The sequence below is a fragment of the Piliocolobus tephrosceles genome, chromosome 8 (genome assembly GCF_002776525.5).
Source record: "Piliocolobus tephrosceles isolate RC106 chromosome 8, ASM277652v3, whole genome shotgun sequence".
Taxonomy (NCBI): domain Eukaryota; kingdom Metazoa; phylum Chordata; class Mammalia; order Primates; family Cercopithecidae; genus Piliocolobus; species Piliocolobus tephrosceles.
The window spans coordinates 50,406,627-50,426,156 of NC_045441.1; the positions used below are offsets into that span (position 1 = coordinate 50,406,627).

The 19,530-nt window shown below is 35.7% G+C and overlaps 1 protein-coding gene across 4 annotated transcripts in view; it reads right to left on the reverse strand.

Annotated features, from left to right (window-relative positions):
* Window positions 1-19,530, reverse strand: part of PDE1C (phosphodiesterase 1C) — a 579,473-nt gene that overhangs the window by 100,176 nt on the left and 459,767 nt on the right. For all 4 annotated transcript variants that reach the window (XM_023186040.3, XM_023186041.1, XM_023186042.1 and 1 more), the window contains exons 9-10: window positions 13,183-13,283; window positions 10,514-10,642 (exon numbers count right to left, since the gene is read on the reverse strand). In XM_023186040.3, the coding sequence (XP_023041808.1) occupies window positions 10,514-10,642; window positions 13,183-13,283 (230 nt within the window). The remainder of the gene's footprint in view (window positions 1-10,513; window positions 10,643-13,182; window positions 13,284-19,530) is intronic.

Consider the following 19,530-nt stretch of genomic DNA (forward strand, 5'->3'; position numbering starts at 1 on the left):
ACATACCATTTGGAAAATTAACTCACAGGAAAAAATTCAATGAAACTGAAAATTGTGTTAAAATGCTCTTTTCTCCAAATGAATTCAGAGTTTTAAGAAAGAATTAACTTAAAAATAATCCTAGGAAGGAAGTACATTGATAATCCATATTTCATATTGGATACAGGTAGTCCATCTTTTAAAAAATAGCTTGATTTTTTTAATAGAGTTTTAGGTTGACAGAAAAATGAGCTTATAGTATAGCTAGTTCCCATTTACCTCTCTTCCTGCACAGTTTCCTTATTTTTAAAGTCTTGTGTTAATGTGGTGCATTTGTTACAACTAGTGAACCAATACTGATACATTATGTTAACTACAGTCCTTAGTCTACGTTAAGGTTCACCGGGCACATTGCACACTTCTACCAGTTTTGATAAATGCATAATGCCATGTATCCACCATCACAGTATCCTTACAGAACAGATTCAGCACCCTAAAATCCCCTGTGCTCCTTCGATTCACCCCTCTTTCTTTTCCCTCACCCTTGCCAATCACTGATCCTTTTACTGTCTCTAACAACTTTATTGAGGTATAATTTACATAGAATAAACTGCTGAAAATTTACATAAATTGCAGAATGTAAGGAGTTTAACAGTTGAATAAGTTTTTGAAAATGCCACTGTAATCATGATACCAAATATTTCCATTACCCTCAAATCTAGTCCCAGGCAAAGTTTGATCTGGCTCATGTCTATCTAAAACAGTTTGAATTTTCTAGTTTTACACATATGTATATAAAGTATACAGATATATGTTTAGCATATAATATAATATATAATATATTTCAAATATTTAACATATATTTCAATATTTACATATTATATACACACATATTTAATACATACATACATATATTTATTATATATATACATGTAGACATGCATATATACATACATATGTACCATATATTAAATATGTGTGTATATATGTACATATACATACATATATACACAAATTATTTTAAAATATAATGGATAATACATATATTGTATACAGACATATACATTATATATTAACATAGATACTAGATATATACACACATGTTTCTATGTATATACATAGACACATACACACATATATAAAATACAAAATGTTCTCTTTCTTTACTCAGCATAATGATTTACAATTCATCTATATAGTGGTTCATCAATAGTTCATTTTCTCTTACTGCAGAGTGGTATTCTATCATATCAGCATACCACAATTTGTAATCCATTTACCAGCTAGCAGACATTCGAGCTATCAGATTCTAGTTTGGGACTATTGTGAATAAAGCTACCATGGGTATTCATACATAAATCTTTGTGTAGACACATATGTTTTCATTTATCTGGGGTGAATACCTAGAAGCAGAATGACTGGTTTATAAGATAGCTGAGTGTTTATAAGAAACTGCCAGCCTGGCATGGTGGCTCACGCCTGTAATTCCAACACTCTGGGAGGCTGAGGTGGGTGGATTACTTGAGGTCAAGAGTTCGAGACCAGCCTGACCAATATGGTGAAATCCCATCTCTACTAAAAATACAAAAATTAGCTGGGTGTTGTGGCGTGTGCCTGTAGTCCCAGCTACTCAGGAGGCTGAGACAGGAGAATTGTTTGAACCCAGGAGGTGGAAGTTGCAATGAGGTGAGATCACGCCACTGCACTCTAGCCTGGGTTGTCACCCAGGCTAGACTCAGCAAGACTCAGAGAAAAAAAAAAAACAAAGAAACTGCCAAATATTTTTCAAAGTGGTTGTATCACTTCACATTTGACCACTAGTGTCTAACATTTTCAGTTTTTCTTTACCTACTCTAATCAGTCTTTAATTTCAGCCATTCTTCTGATGGATATGTAGTGGTATCTCATTGTGGTTTTAATCTACATTTCTTTGAATGACTAATTATGTCAGGCACCTTTTCATGTACTTATATTCCATTTGTATACAATTTTTAGGGAAATGTCTGTTTCAAACCTTTCTCATTAAAAAATTGAATCGTTTTCTTATTATCGAATTATAAAAGTACCTTACACATTTTGGATTCAAAACATATGTAAAACATAAGTGTTGTGAATAATTTCTCCAATTTCTTGGCTTGCTTTTTTTTTAACGGTGTCTTCAAAGAGCAAAAGGTTTTAATTCTTATGAAGTTCAATTTATCATTAAAAAAATGCTTCATGCTTTTTCTGTCCTATCTGAGAAACCTCCATCTACTTCCAAGGACTTCTGGAATTCTTGCCATTTTAGCTTTTACGTTTAGGTTTACAACCAATTTTGAGCTATTTTTTGAATATGGTATGTGATAAGGGTCAAAGTTATTTTTTTTCCCATTGTTCCAAAACCATGTGTTGAAAATATTTTCTTTTCCCCATTGAATTAATTTGGCACCTTTGTCATAAATCAATTGATGAGTCAATTTCAAAACTCTGAATTCTGTCCCATAGATACGTCCATCTTTCACCAATGAAATGCTGCCTTGAATACTGTAACTTAAGCATGCTTTGAATCAAGAAATATGAGTTCTCTAACCTTGTCCTTCATTTAAAAAGTATCATTTTGCATTTCTATATAAAGTTTATAATAATTGTCGCAATTTCCAACATAATTCTGCTGGAATTTTGATTGGAATTGTATTGAAACAATAAATAAATTTTGGAAAATTTGACACCTTTACAATACCAAGTGTTCCACTACAGGATGACAGTATATCTCCCAATGTATTTAGGTCCTCTATAATCAGCAATGCTATGTAATCTTTAGTGAACATGAGTTGCACTTGTTTTTGAAAGTTACTACTATTTTATATGTTTTGTGCCGTTGTAAAAAATTATTTTATTTTATTTTCCAATGATTTGCTGCTAGTCTCTCTCTCTCTATATATATATAGATATATGTATATAAGCATATATGTATATGTATAATTTTTTTACACTAACCTTCTATTCTATGACCTTGCAAAATTCATTATCAGTTCCAGTAGCTCCTTTACAGATCCTTAGGATTTTCTACCTAGACAATCATGTCATTTGTTATTAACATCTTAACAATGTTGATGAATGTAAGATCAAGAATCTTTGTCTTGCTCCCAGTCTTAGGGAAAAAACATTCAATATTTCACCATCAAGCTTGATGTTAGTTATAGGTTTTTCACATGTGCCCTTTATCCAGTTGAGGAAGCTCCCTTCTGTTTCTGGCTTGCTGAGAGTTTTTATCATGAATGAGTGTTGAATTTTGTCAACAAATGCTTGTTATGTATCTATTAAGATGACTGTATGATTTTCTGTTTGTTTTTAAATATGGTGAATTCTTTTAATTAATTTTTGAATGCAGAATTAATCTTGCATTCCTTGGATAAGCCCAATATATGAGTTAGGATTCTCCAGAGAAACCAATAGGATATATACATATAAAGAAAGAGATTTATTATAAGGAAGTGACTCATATAATCATGCAGGCTGACAAGTCCCAAGATCTGCAGGATATCAGCAAGCTGGAGATCCAGGACACCCAAAATTGTACTTCCAACTTGAAGGCTGACAGCTCAAGAACCAGGAAGAGCCACTGTTCTTGTTCAAAGACAGGCAGAAATAATTCTCTTACTTGGGAGGGGGTCAGCCTTTTAGTTCTAGTTAGGCCTTCAACTGGTTGAATGAGGTCCACTCATGTTAGGAAGGGCAATCTGCTTTACTCAGTCTACCCTCTTATATGTTAATCTCATCCAAAAATGCCCTCACAGAAACAACAGAATAATGCTTGACCAAATATCTGTGCACACTGAGGCCCAGGTGAGCTGACACATAAAATTAACTATAACACAGGATATATTATCTTTTTAGTATATTGTTATATTCAATTAGTTAATATTTTACTGAAAATTATTATAACTATGTTCATAAAATACATTAGTCTTTAATATTCCTTTTATGAATTTTTTTGCCAGGGTATTTTGCATAGTATTTCTTCCTTCTCTAAATAAACTTGCATAAGATTGTTATTATCTGCTCTTTGCATATTTGATAGAATTCACCAGTTAAACTATCCAAGGATGGATATTTCTTTGTGGGAATATTTTTGATGACAAAGACAATTTTTTTTTAACAGACATAGGATTGTTCAGACTTTGTTTCATCTTGTGTGAATTTTGGTAAGTTGTATTTTACAAGGAATTTATCCACTTCATCAAAGCTGTCAACTATTGAGATAAAGTTGTTTGTAACATTTTCTTATGTATTTCATATCTGTAGGATCTAATATTGGTACTTTATGTTCTCTCCTTTTTATTGACCAGTCTAGGTAGAAGGTTGTCAATCATGTTGCCCTTTTCAAAGAACAGCTTTAGCTCTGTTAATTTTTTTCTGTTTATTTTTTCTATTTTATTGATTTTTCCTTTTATCACTACTAATTTCTTCTATCTGCTTGAATTTACATTACTGTTTTGTTCTAGCTTCCTGAAGTCATTGGGTTTGGAACTTTTTTCTTTCCTGCTATGGACATTTATAGCTGTAAATTTCCTCTAGGCGCTGTTTTAATAGTATTGCACACATTTTTAATATATTGAATTTTCATTCTTTTTTTTTTTTTTTGAGACGGAGTCTTGCTCTGTCGCCCAGGCTAGAGTGCAGTGGCCGGATCTCAGCTCACCGCAACCTCTGCCTCCTGGGTTCACGCCATTCTCCTGCCTCAGCCTCCCGAGTGGCTGGGACCACAGGCGCCCACCACCTCGCCCGGCTAATTTTTTGTATTTTTAGTAGAGACGGGGTTTCACCGTGTTAGCCAGGAGGGTCTCGATCTCCTGACCTCGTGATCCGCCCGTCTCGGCCTCCCAAAGTGCTGGGATTACAGGCTTGAGCCACCGCGCCCGGCTTCATTCTTGATAAATTTGAAATGTTTCCTAGTTTCCTCTGATTACTTTTTGATCCACAAATTATTTAGAAGAGTGTTAATTTTCAAATGTACAAGATTTTCCTAGATATCTTATTCTTATTGATCTCTAATTTAAATCCATTAAGGTCAAAGAACATACTCTTAAAGCTTATGATATTTTAAAATTATTAAAACTTATTTTAAAATGTCCCAGCATGTGTACTTGAAAAGAATATGTATATTTCAGTTGTTGCATGGTGTTCTATAAATATTAATTAAGGCAAAGTGGTTGATGTTGTTCAAATCCTCTTAGGTTCTTACTGATATTTTGCCCAGTTTTTCTATCAACTGCTAAGGCAAGAATGTTAAAACCTCCTATGATTGTGAAAATACATATTTCTCCTTTTTCTCCTATCATTTTTACATCTTAAATTTTGGAAGTCTACAGTTACCTAATACTTATTTATGATTGTTGTCTCTTTCTGATGACACTCTTATTATCGGAAAATCTCCTTTCTCTTTCACAACATCCTTTTTCTTGCAGTTCATTTTAGCTAATATTAATATCACCATTGCATTCTACTTATTCCTACTGTTTGGTACATCTTACATACTTTTACTTTGAATCTTTTAGTGTATTTATATTTAAAGTGTATCTCTTGTACAATTGCAGTTAAGGCTTGCCTTTTTATCAATTCTAATAACCTTTTCCTTTTAAGTAGAATGTTTAGTCCTTTAACATTTAATGTAATTATTAATTTAGTGCATTTGGGTCTAGCATCTTATTATTTGTTTTCTGATTATCATCTTTGCTTTTTTCCCTTCGCAAAAACTTTTCTGCTTGAGATATTTTTTGTATTATTTATTTTTTAAATTAATTTTAATTTATCCACTGCTAAATGGTCAATTTAAATTTATCTTTTGATAAATGGGTAAACTTCAACAATTTTTAGCTATTATGGTTAATCTTTGTAGTGGTTGTTTGGGGATTACAACATACATCTTTAATTTTCTATCTATTGTACAACTTTGTGTAACATGTAAAAATCCTGCAACAGCATAGGTCCATTTACTAACATTAACTGGTCTTTATGTTATCATTGTCACATGTATTACACCTCTCTACATATAAGCCCCATGAGATGGTGTTGTAATTTTTGTTTCAAATGGTCAAATGCACAATTTAAATAAATGAAGAAAAATGGTCTTCTATATTTTCCCAGATATTTATCATTTTATTCTTTCCTAAAAGTCTGATTTCACTATATCATTTTCCTTCCAATAAATATTTAGATTTATTAATCTAAAAATTAATAAAATATAAAATAACAAAATAATATTTTTGAAACTACCTTAATGAAAGCTCTAAAGAAATTTCTTTAGTATCCCTTATAACATGGCTCCATTAGTGACACATTCCTGTTGTTTTCTATTATCTGAAAATAATTTTATTTCATCTTCATTCTTGAAGTTCATGTTCACAGGATGTAGTATTCTGTGTTGGCTTTTTTTTTCTTTTTAGTACTTTAAATGAATTATTCCATTGTTTTCTGGCCTCCACAGTTTCTGAGGAATAGTCTACTGTAATTCAACTTGTTCTCCTAAATGTAATTTGCCATTTTTCTTTAATTTTATCTTTGCCTCTTAGCAGTTTCACTATAATATGTGCCTAGGCGTTCTTTTCATCAAATTTATCCTGTTTTAGGTTTGCTGAATTTCTTGAATCTGTCTATTTATATGTTTGGCAATATTTGGAGACTGTTCAGTCATTATTTCTTCAAATTCTTTTTCTTTCCCCTTCTCTCTTTTCTCTCCTGCGGAGACTCAAATTGCCCTTATGTTTGCTCATATAAAATTATCCCACATGTCCCTAACATTCTACTCATTTAAAACATCTTTTTCCTCTTACTTTTTCAAATTGAATAATTTCCAACTTTGAAATTTGAAAAATGAACTTTTAAAAGTCACTCTTTCTTTCTTCTGTGTTCTCTGCCATACACTAAGCCTATGTAGCAAATTCTAAATGTAGATACTTTATTTTTCAGTTCTAAAATTTGTTTTTCATTTATATTTTCATTTTACTCATAAACCTTACCATATTTTATTCAATACAAGCACATTTTTCGTTATCTCACTGAGCATAGAAATAATAATTGTTTTAAAAGTCCAAAGTCCTCATCTGATAACTCTAACAGTGGTTCATCCTAGAGTGTATAGCTATTCATTGTCTTTTCCCTTGCTAAGAAACCATTTCTTCTTGATCTTTATATGTCACTTAGATTGTATCCTGAATATTATAGATATAAGTTGTAGGGAATCTGGGTTCTGTTATATTGCTCTGAAGATTGTTGATGTTTTGTTTTAGCAGGCAAAACTTATTTATACTCAAAATACAAACTCTGTACAGGTTCAGTAAGCAATACATCAGATATCCCTGGATACAGGAAAGGAAACATCACACACTGGGGCTTGTCAGGGGGTGGGGAGCTAGGGAAGGCATAGCATTAGGAGAAATACCTAATGTAGATGACAGGTTGATGTGTGCAGCAAACCACCATGGCACATGTATAAACCTGCACTTTCTGCACATGTATCCCAGAACTTAAAATATAATTTAAAAAACTAATAAAAACGGTTTGAAAAAAATAATAAAAGGTGGCCAGGCACAGTGGCTCATGCCTATAATCCTAGCACTTTGGGAGGCCAAAGCCGGTGGATCATCTGAGGTCAGGAGTATGAGGCCAGCCTGACCAACATGGTGAAACCCCATCTCTACTAAAAATACAAAAAATTGGCCGGGGCTGGTGGTGCATGCCTGTAGTCCCAGCTACTCGGGAGGATGAGGCAGGAGAATCACTTGAATCTGGGAAGCAAAGGTTGCAGTGAGCTGAGATCATGCCACTACACTCCAGTCTGGGCGATAGAGTGAGCCTCTGTCTCAAAATAATAATAATAATAAAAGGTTTGAATATGGCAGAGAACAGCTTCACACATATTCAGATATATCATGGTTTTGAAGGATTTGTGTGAGGGCTTGTTTAGATAGCGTATAATCCTGGCTTCCTGACAATCTAGTAAAGTGTTCTAAAGCTTGCATAATTGCTTCTTAACATATTTTCCAAACATACGTATACTACTTCTGTTATATATACTTTTCTTATAGATTTTCTACTTCTGCTTAGCTACAATTTTGTCAAAAACTTAGCTGTATAATTTGTATTTCCACTCTACTATAATCATAAGTCTCATTCATTCTTTCAATCTACAACTAGGGTAGCGAGGCTGGCATAGGCAGAATCTAAACCCATAATCACCTGAAATAAACCAGACATATTGGTTCACACTGGAATGCATTGCTATATATCAATGCAAGCATACTTAGTGTTCATCTTTAGCTCTTATTCTTATAAGTGGGTATTTGTGAAGTACCAGTTGTGAATAATTTGAATGTTGCCTCTGATTTAAAAAAAAGTTATAAAATTAGTGATTTAGCAAAACACAGGTGACTTTAGTATAAAAAATGGCCAAAATAGTCACTTGAAAATAAAGGTTAGTGAAATCTGTTAATGTGCTACCCTTGTATATTTGTGTTTCTTATTCTCTACTAGCTTTATTATCTTGAAGACAGAGTGAAACAAAAATATCTCAAAGAGAGAATAAAATCATGGAATAGATTATGTATTGGAACACCCTGATGTGGTAGAAACTTATTTATAGTTATAGCCCATGGTACCACGTTTTGTTTCTATGCTATCCCCATCAAGCTACCATTGACTTTCTTCACAGAATTAGAAAAAACTACTTTAAATTTCATATGGAACTAAAAAAGAGCCTGTATAGCCACGACAATTCTAAAGAAAAAGAACAAACCAGGAGGCATCATGCGACCTGATTTCAAACCATACTACAAGGCTACTGTAACCAAAACAGCACAGTATTGGTACCAAAACAGATATACAGACCAATGGAATAGAACAGAGGCCTCAGAAATAACACCACAAATCTACAACCATCTGATCTTTGACAAACCTGACAAAAACAAACTATGGGGAAAGGATTCCCTATTTAATAAATAGTGTTGGGAAAACTGGCTAGCCATATGCAAAAAACTGAAACTGGATCCCTTCCTTACACCTTACACAAAAATTAACTCAAGATGGATTAAAGACTTAAAGTAAGATCTAAAACCATGAAAACCCTAGAAGAAAACCTAGGCAATAGCATTCAGGACATATGCATGGGCAAAGACTTCATGACTAAAACATCAAAAGCAATGGCAACAAAAGCCAAAATTGACAAATCGGATCTAATTAAACTAAAGAGCTTCTGCTCAGCAAAAGAAACTATCATCAGAGTGAACAGGCAACCTACAGAATGGGGTAAATTTTTGTAATCAAATCTTTTATTATAACTTTTACTAATAGTTCAATTGCATGGAGGGTTACTTTTTTCCTGAAGTTGTACAATGATTAATTGAATTGCTCTGAATTTTTCAGATGCTGGCTAAGTCTAGCATATTCCAATGAAATTTAAGTCAAATATTTCCATATGTTTTAATAAACTAAAGCTACATGGAAACTCTTAGTCACTCTTAATAAAAATCAGCCTCTCAGATTTATTGTTCAGTACAGTTTATTTCTCTGAATCCTTGAAAGAAATGAGCACATAAATACCCAATAAACAGCTGATTATTTAATTAAAATATAAGGACTATTTGAGTCACAATGGATTCAGAATTTTGTAAGGATTTATATGATCTCTGCCCACAAGGTTTGAAGTACCTTAACCTATATTTATAGCTACAATGATTTATTGGCTTGCTATATATGACACAAAGTGTGGTAAGCATTTTAAAATGATTCTGTCATTTATCATAATGCATTCCAACTGCAGAATAAATGTTATTATCTATTTTCAAGAAATTAAATTTTTAAAGATGTAAAGATATTGAATCACTTCCCAAATGTCATACAGCTAGCAAGTGACTGAGTCCATATTCAAAACACAGGTATGTGCCTAAATTCATGCAACAGAATTAAGTGTACATAATTTTTTTAAGTGTCAAATAATTTCCTTAGAAAATGTCAAAAGATTGATAAGAATTCCAAATCAAATGTAGGGTGAAAAACACATGTTATTAAATAAAAGATAAAATTCAGATTTAAGGAATTCAGATAAAAGCAACACAAGTTTCCTAGAGTTAAAAAAAAAAAAAAAAAGCAAATATATCCAAAGTGTCCTCAGTTGAACACTGTTAGAAGTTATTTTTCAAACTTTCTTCTTTGAGAATTTTTAGGACAACATCGAATTATTTGACTCAAACTAGTTTCACTTCCCAATTCATCAATAAAAAGCAATGTAAAGATGGCAAAATAAAGTAGTTGGAACTTAATCATAACATTCCATAGCTTTTATTTATAAATATTTGAATATCTGTATAAAGAAAAAAGAGAGAGAAATAAGACATACATACATACACAAAAAGAGGGTGAGAGTGAGAGAAAGAAAGAGAGAGAAAGCAATACTAATCAAAGTTTTAAGTAAGGTGTTATTTTCTCAAAAGCAGCATACTTCATCCAACTTCAGAGTTCCTTCGCTGGCCTCCAAATCTCTCTCTTTTATCATCCTTACCTCCAGTCATCTTTTGAGAGGTTAATCAAAATATTCATTTCCTCGTCATCTTGCAGAAGGCGATAAGCTGCACTTAAATGGTGATTCTCCAGTACAGATCTGTCATTGTACAGAATAGCTGGATCAGATCTGAACAGAAAACCAAGCAAAATTCAGAATGTTAAACAGTTGCGATTTATTTGGGTAATTCTAACAGGCTGGAACACACTACCACTTTTTCCCATGCTTAGAAATTATCTTTGTCCCCATGCCATTTATGTGAACCAAAAGCTCAACTAACACTACAAATCATCAATAGATGAATGTAGGGTATTTTAGTATCGGTACATGTGTGGGCAGGAAATATGTAACATCCAGCCTGAGAACTCTCTTAAAACTGTTTTACAACCAGATCTCAATTACCTATATTAGTGGCAAAGGTGCTTTTTTTTTTTTTTTTTATTATGGGTCATGTCAAACTTCTTTATATTTTCTGGAATGACATTTATTTTTATTTTTATTTTATTCAATGAATGCACTGATTTATTTACTTCAGCTGTAATTTTCAGAACACATATCACCTAGTAGGTACTATCTGTAAGCTACCTCTGATAATGGCTTGATCTTAAAGTTTTTCCATGCAAAAACCACATGTGGAAAATTGAGAATAAAGAATATAAAGATTATAATGTCAGTTTTCAGTCCCTATCTCAAAGACCATACTATAGCTGAATGTCACTAAACACAGGACTGTATACTATTTTAAGATCTTAAATTTAATGAAAGCTTAGATTATTTGTTTCTCACCAAGGAAGCTGAGTTTCAGAGACTTAAAAAACCTTGTTAGAGCCCTTTGGTGGCCAAGTGGCAGGGCTGGGATGAAGGCAAGATCTTCTGACAGCTGGGCCAGTGCTTCCCCAAGATAACTTCCACCTGCCATTGGCCAAACTTTGGGCAGTATCTATCATACCCTGAAACTGTTAGGCTTAACATTTGATTCATCAAAGGATTAAGGGCCTACTCACAGACTTTGTTTTCTGAACAGGGATCACACAGGCTGAGATGCTTTGGATAAAGTTCTGTTGAACAGGGCCAATGTTTAAATTTTGTTCCAAACCAAGCTTAACTGAACACATTGGAATTTTCCCACTCCTATTGAGATAACACAGAACATTCAAATCCCGAGGTGAAAGATCTGCTGTTACATCTGTTGAGTAAGTTAGATACCAACTGATGTGTATTTTGTGACACTCTTTTCCAACTCCCGTAATTAAGCCATTCTCCTCTGAGTTGGGGCTGGTTTTGATCCTGGTCTCCAGGCAAGACCCACATATGTTCAACCCACCTATCTTTCTTGGGCAGGTGGTATTCACCATGGTCCCTGTCCTCAGAGCAAAGGTTCCACCCACAGACACACATTAAACAGTGCTACTCTATGGAATTCCCTGTATTAAAGACCTTGGAACAGAACCACAAAAAGCTGCTTTTCTGTGGCTAAGACTAAGTGAGGAGGTAGGAAGGTGGAACTGAAGCAAGTAGCTGAAGTTCTTTTGTCTGCTTCCATTCAATTAAAATTCTCCTTCTGAACAGAGATCAGACAATATTGTTTTCTTTTGTATACACTGTAATTAAGCATTGAGTTCATTAAATAATGTAGATTGATTTAATGAACACAAACCTATCTAGAGTGTGCACCTGCTTTTTCAAGTGAAATCGGCAAGTATTTATTTGGTGTTAAACTCTCATCCCTCCCTGCTACATTCTTTCTCTTTGACTTACTACCTTTCACCATATCCTAGCTCCTTTTGATTACTATGTCAAGGATAATTAACTAACTCTACTGCCAGATTATCTCCAGTTCCACATCATTGTCTTAAGAGAGGGCAAGTTCTTAGGCTAGGAGAGGGCAAGAAGAGTTTATCCTAAGTAGAAATGACAATTGACTGGTGCTATTGCCTGGAATTCTGTGCTGAGAGGAATATTCAGAAAAAACCCACAGTTTAGTAAGAAAAAGTACCAAAATCAATTAACAATATCTGTTACAGGTCAGGAGGCTCCGAGTGGGGCACTTGGACCCATATTTAATGTCTCCAATGGGAGGTTTGTGTTTACCTGTGCAGTCCATTAGGAAGGATGCACAGGTTGCTCACGGTGAAGGTGGCCTACAGGAGACAACCTTACTCTCCGGGCCCTGTGCCAGGGAGTGATACAAGCACTAAACAGAGCAGATATGAAACCAGAGAGGATGAGAAGAGATCTCATGAGAATCCCAGAGATCAGAGGGTAAGATTGCTCAATGTTGTTACTGTCAACAAAAACGTTCTAATCCTCACTGTCCTTATTCGTTTCCTTTACGCGTCATCTGGCCCTTTATATAAACTGCCCCATTTCCTGTTAGAAATAGGTGGAGTATGCACAGAACATACATAAACAAATAGCAAACATTAGAACAGAGAAGAAAAGGATATCTATATGAGATCTGAACAAAATAGGAGAATTAGGAGCAGAAGGCTTCTTAAACTCTAAGTCTTGATTGAAACTGACCAGACTGATCTCTCATTTAGAGGTTCATTGTTTCAGAAACTCAAAATAGGAAAACTATGCAAAAGAAAGGTGACAAACACCTTTCTGATTTCTAAAACTGTCTCTGACCCCTCTTGCCTCTCTTCCAAATATTTCAACACCCTCACCGAGTCTGAATGTGGAAATTGTTGGTGGTTCCGGTATGCTCGTAGTCATGGATGGCAGCTGAGAAGATTATAGCAAAGATCTCCAGCTCCGTCAGCCAGTTCTGAAAGGAGATTACAGAGCAATCAGATGATCTGTTTCTTTCTCAAAGTCTTCAGCTTGCTGACAACACACCCACAGTGCTGCCTTTCCACCCTGCAGCTGATAAGCTATTGCCAAACACAAGTTTTCTGAGAGACAGAAATAAGTTATTTTCCTGTGAAGAGACTTGGAGACTTGTGATTTGAAAACAATGTGTTCAGCAAGGTTGAATAAGCTAACTAGTAGTTTTATCTTTTTCAAGAAATCAAAGAGAATGAACATGAAGACTTGAAAAGCCCTCATTGCATCCTCCCTCAACTTCCAAATAAAGTTCTTAGGTAGACAGACAGACAGACAGACAGACACACACACACACACACACACACACACACACACACAATTAGAAATTTTGATGCAATACCAAGAATGAAGAGTAATAGAAAAACCTAACGTCTGATTATAGGAGGAATATCCACTAGGAAGTGGGTAGAGACAGATGGAAAAATAATACTTGGCTTTCTGCTCTACGCATGCTGATGATGTTTGAAAGGACTTCTCCCCATCCACACCATCAACACTGGCTGTGGGTCAGTGGTTCACAAAACGTGTTCCTTGGACATGCAGATGGTATCAGCTGGGAGCTTGTTAGAAATGCTGGCAAATTTTTCAGCCCCACCCCAATCCCACTGATCAGAAACTCTAGGTTGTAGCCCAGCAATCTATGCTTTACCAAACCATCTAGATGGTTCTGATGCACACTAGAGTTTGAAAACTACTGCTGTGTTTCAATCTTCCTTAACTGACTTCCATTTAATGGACTCTGTGGATTGACTTCCTATCGCTTCTGTAAACCATCCTGCCCCATGCCCACACGACAGAATATGCCTGACTCTGGCCACCTTCTCATATCCTTTGCTCACTTTTGTTACTAGTTAAATTCATACTTACATGATTCAGTATGGCTTATTCTAAACTGCATTTTAATAAATTGTATTTGTTATTATAATTATGTAATTAAATATGACACAAACCAATAAAATATGGACACAAAATTAGAGTTGTTATTTCTGTAGAAACTAAGTTTAATGCTTTGGACAGTCACTAAAAGAACTGCTGTCAAAATATGTGTGACAACTGTGAAAGAGCAGAAAACATTTACAGAAAAGTTAGAGAGCTTCTGCACTCAGTTTGCTTCAGGCACGTCTTTAAGTTCCCATTTAACTTTAAAGAGACGAGACTAGAAATCTTAGATAGGGGCAGGGTTAATGTAAGACAAATGTGAGTATCCAAACTGGTGAACTCATAAAAGACCTGCGGTATGAATTAAAGATTAGTGCATAAAATAGATTTATATTAAGTTAATGCAAAATGAGTTAAAATGAACGTTTAAGTATTTCTAATTCCCCACTTAAGCCGTATCTTTCAATTAACTACTAATTTTGGAGAATTATTGCCTTCTTTAAAAATCAGTGAGGGGAAAATAAACAAATGACATAGAATTTATGAAGAACATTTCAGAGTTGGGGCAAACACGAGCATAAACATACCTCATGAAAAAAGAAACCACTGTACTTTTGAAAATGATTCCTAACAGAATCCAGCATGAAATGTCAGGAAGCTTTCTGGCATCTTCAATAATATACCTCAAAAATACAAATTGAGGTACGTGGAATGGAAAGTCAAAGAGAAAACAGACTAAGACGAAAATCAACAAAATGAGATGAAAAAAAGATGGGCAAGATAAGGAAAGATTGCAAGAAAATCAAAGCTGCAAAACACCTTGTAAAGGCAGCAGAGAGCCTCCTCATCAGTCTCTTCATTGCCTTGGGGGCCCACGACGTGGCAGGCATTATGCTAGGTGCGTTTATATAGAAACTTATGTAACTCTCACAGCTCTGTAATCATAGGTACTGTTGTTATCCCTACTTGACTGATAAGGAAACAAGCCAGGGCGAGGTGCAGAACTTACCCAAGGTCACATAGCCAGTCACGTGACAAGCCACATAGCATGCCTCCAGAATTCTCACTCGTAATCTTACATTGTATTTTCTTTGGATCATTGTTCATGTGTTTATCCAATTTTGCATAAAATTATATAGGCATAATTTTATATTGCACATTTTTCTTGATATTATCCATACATATATTACATATGTAGATTTTTTTTTCCATTTTGGCATTGTCTTTCTTTTCTTCCCTAATATTTTGTCCCCACCCATCTGTTCCCGGTTCCCTCTACCTCCTCTCCCACATATATCTCTTATTCTAAGGTCATGTAGTGTTAATTTCACATTTTAAAATAAGATTATGAATGGGAGACAGTGTAACATCTAAACAAATCCTAGTTACAGAACATCAGGACAGGCAGCAGAGAGCATCTAAATAACGGTATAACTACAGTTCTCACATTACAACTATCAGTGACACTTCCCTCCTTACCCAAATAATTGAACAAAATCCTAACTTAGGTATAACCTACCTCTATTAAACCAAAAACAATGAATGATTAAACAGACATTCAACAACAACAACAACAACAACAACAAAACAAAACCATTGTCTTTAAAACTCATTTTAACACCTTAGTTTTTCAACAAACACCATGCATGCTTAGAATAAGTTATGCTGGTTTGGGGATAAGAAGAAAGAAAAGTGGTATCTGGGAGAAACAGCTTCACAGAGGAGAGAGATGTTTAAGATCGGTCTTGAAAATTTGACAGAGAAAGAAGTGAAGGTGGGCATTTTCAGAAGAATGAACTAAATGAACAAGTCCCGGCAGCAAAAGCATGTTCATTTCAGGTAAGAAAATGATGCCCTTGACTGGAGCAGGAGTGAAGGCTGATTGAGGCCCTATGAGGTCAGGCATTAGAAAACAGAGTGAGTGAGGAATATAAACCAGATTCAGCAGGCAGTGAAGCTCACACACAAGAGTCATGCAACCAGCTCCCCACTTCAGGAAGGATATTTGGACAGGAGGAGAGAAGGGAGATATAAAAGCATTGTTGTTGTTGTTGTTTTAAAACAGGGTATCACTCTGTTGCCCCGGCTGGAGTACAGTGGTGCAATCTTGGCTCACTGCAACCTCTGCCCCTACGGCTCAAGCAAGCCTCCGACCTCAGCCTCCCAAGTAAGGGCTGGGACCATAGGCACCCACCACCATGCCCAGCTATTTTTTTTTTTTTGTATTTTTAGTAGAGATGGGAGGCTCACCATGTTGCCCAGGCTGGTCTCTAACTTCTGAGCTCAAGTAATCCGCCCATCTGGGTCTCCCAAAATTCTGAGATTATAGGGCATGAGCCACTGTGCCTGGTTAAAAGCAGTACTTTTAGATTGAAAAGTTCATATAGGATGTACAGACAGTGTGGAGGTAGAATTCATATGACTTAGCAATTATCTGAATTTTGGAAGTGGTAGGAAGACCAGATGAGGTTGCAGTCGAGGAGAACAATATGTTAGATGACCTCAACACTCCTGGCCTCACTGAGTGGCTAACAAACCCCTCAGGTGGTATTAGATAGCATCATTAACAGAAACAGAGAAAGAAGGGGAAGCTATTTTGGAGGAAATTGAGCTTCCTATTTTAATATAGCTCAGATTTCCTTGCCTCTTCCAAATTAACTACCATGAACCCAGAAGGTTTTGTGTCAACCCATAAGAAGTCAGAAATTAAAGTCCCACCGGCATTTTATTCCAGAATTACCAATTAGTGGCAAGGTACAAGTCACATATGCTACCAGTATTTTCCTATCTACAAAATATGAGTGTCACAACTGGTTCATTTGAAAGGATGCTTTGACAACTGGTAATAGGGGATCTTGAGTTTTGCTGTGTATGACAGCAAGAAAGCAAGCCACTTGTTCCTGCATATAGGGGCAGATGAGGAGACATGGGATACAACAGCCCAGAGGAAACCTGAAGGAAAAGGACATGCCGATTTCTCATTGTGAGGGGAGATACTACTAGCAAGTTGTGACTTTTGCAATGTGAATGGTAGAGTTTCTTTAGTAATCTGTTAGTTTTCCATGCTACCTTAACAAATGCTCAGTCTTGGAGGCTTAAAGAACACTTCCAGGCCTGGCGTGATGGCTCACGCCTATAATCCCAGCACTTTGGGAGGCCGAGGCAGGTGGGTCACCTGAGGTCAGGAGTTTGAGACCATACTGGCCAACATGGTGAAACCCCGTCTTTACTAAAAATACAAAAATCAGCTAGGTGTGGTGGCAGGCACCTGTAATCCCAGCTACCCAGGAGGCTGAGGCAGGAGAATCACTTGAACCCAGGAGGCAGAGGTTGCAGTGAGCTGAGATCTCACCACTGCACTCCAGCCTGGGTGACAGAGTGAGACTCCCTCTGTCTAAAAAAAAAAAAAAACACTTCTGATTATTTGCACACAGTTCTGCCAGTCAGAAGCCCAGCCCAGTGTGGATGGGTTCCCTGGTCAGGGTATCCCAAGGCTGACATCAAGGCTCGGAAAGGCCTGCGTTCCTTTCTGGTGGCTCTGGGGGAAAATCTGCTTCCAAGAGTACTCAGGGCATTGGCAGAATTCATTTCCTTCTAATGTTTTCCACGGTTTCCCTCTTCACCTTCAAGCTGGCAATGACTCTTGGGTCCTTCTCACACTTGAAACCTCTGATTTCAGCCATATCTTCTTGACTTTGATGAACTTGTGTGATTACATTGGGCTCACCTGGAAAATCCAGGCTAATCTCCCTGTTTAAGGTCTTCTAATTGTTAACCTTAATTGCATCTGCAAAATCCCTTTTACAATCCAATGTAACATATTAATAAACACATGTGACACCAGAGAACAAAGGTTGCAGGAGCCAAATTTCTACTAATTACAATCCCTAATAAAATTATTTGGCACTCTTCAAACAAAATGTAATTTTGATATCCTTAGTCTTTCCTGTATTAATTATGGTCATGTCATAAACAACCCCCCCCCCCCAAAAAAAAACAAGATACGCAGCTTCTCTTTTCTGAAAAAAAAAAAAAAAATAGACAAAGGGAAAATTACTGGCATCTTGCTTGACAAAAGCAAGGAAAGTGGCTAAGGGATAGTTTTGGAGTTTGAAAACTTTTCACCTAAATCAAAAGTAGACTAGAGCTTAGAGTCGGATAAACATCTATTCAATCAATAGATAATTCTTCAATTTATTTCTGTCTAAGGATTTTCTCTTGGAAATGAGCAAAATAATTCTGAAAGGATCCAAGTATCTTCTAGGCACTTAAGTTAAACAATAATGAGTAATACAAACAGATTACAATGTTTTACATTTACAAAGTATTACTGTTGATGTTGAAGCCCAGACACCACTTTATCAATGGGTTGTTTTGATTCTCTACCTGTCTTACAATTTATAACACTGAAATGATTTAAAGCATTTTCTCCCTCTTGGTTTGTAATGAAAGGTTAGAGTCACAGTATGTTCTCCATTCATCAGAATGCTCCCCACTGTTTTTGTAAGCTCACAATGAAAGAAGTTTGTTTTGAGCTGCATTTCAAAGAGAGAGTAGGTAGGAAATAGTTTCTATATTTATGAATCATTCTAAATATGGCCTGAATTGATCATGGAAATTCAACAGCAAATGGAAAATGAGCTCATTTAAGAATAGCATGCAGTAAATCGTGATCACTGCTATGATACAACATTATGTTAATGATAACTTGTACTGGCATAAATGCTGGGTGTTTTTGGTGAGAGATGAAGAAGCTGCGCATGATTCACTTTTATGTCCCCAGAGTATACTCTGCACAATAGGTATGTTGAATAGATGAGTTCAAAGTGCATTTTTACATCCATTTTCATCCTCATCACAATACCTGGAAGTAAGTGCACATGAGGATACTGAGGTGTAAGAATACAAGAGCCTTTTTTTTTTTTTTTTTTTGCCAAAGGCATATTGTAGAAGCATGCCTAATATTCAAATGCACAACCTCTGAAGTCAGAGCTGGGACCAAATCCTGGCTCCCATACTGTACTCGGTTGCTTGGGCTGCCGTAACAAAATAACACAGGCTGGGTGGCTTAAACAACAGAAATTTATTTTCTCACATTTCTGGAGGAGAAAAGTCCAAAATCAAGGTGTCAGCAGGACTGTTTTCTCCTGAGACCTCTCTCCTTGCCTTGCAGATAGCTATATTCTCTCTGTGTCCTCACAGTGGACTCTTCTCCCTGCAAGTGCATGTCTGTATTCTAATCTCCCTTTCTCTAAGAACACCAGTCATAATGGATTACAGCCCATCCATACGACTTCATTTTACCTTAA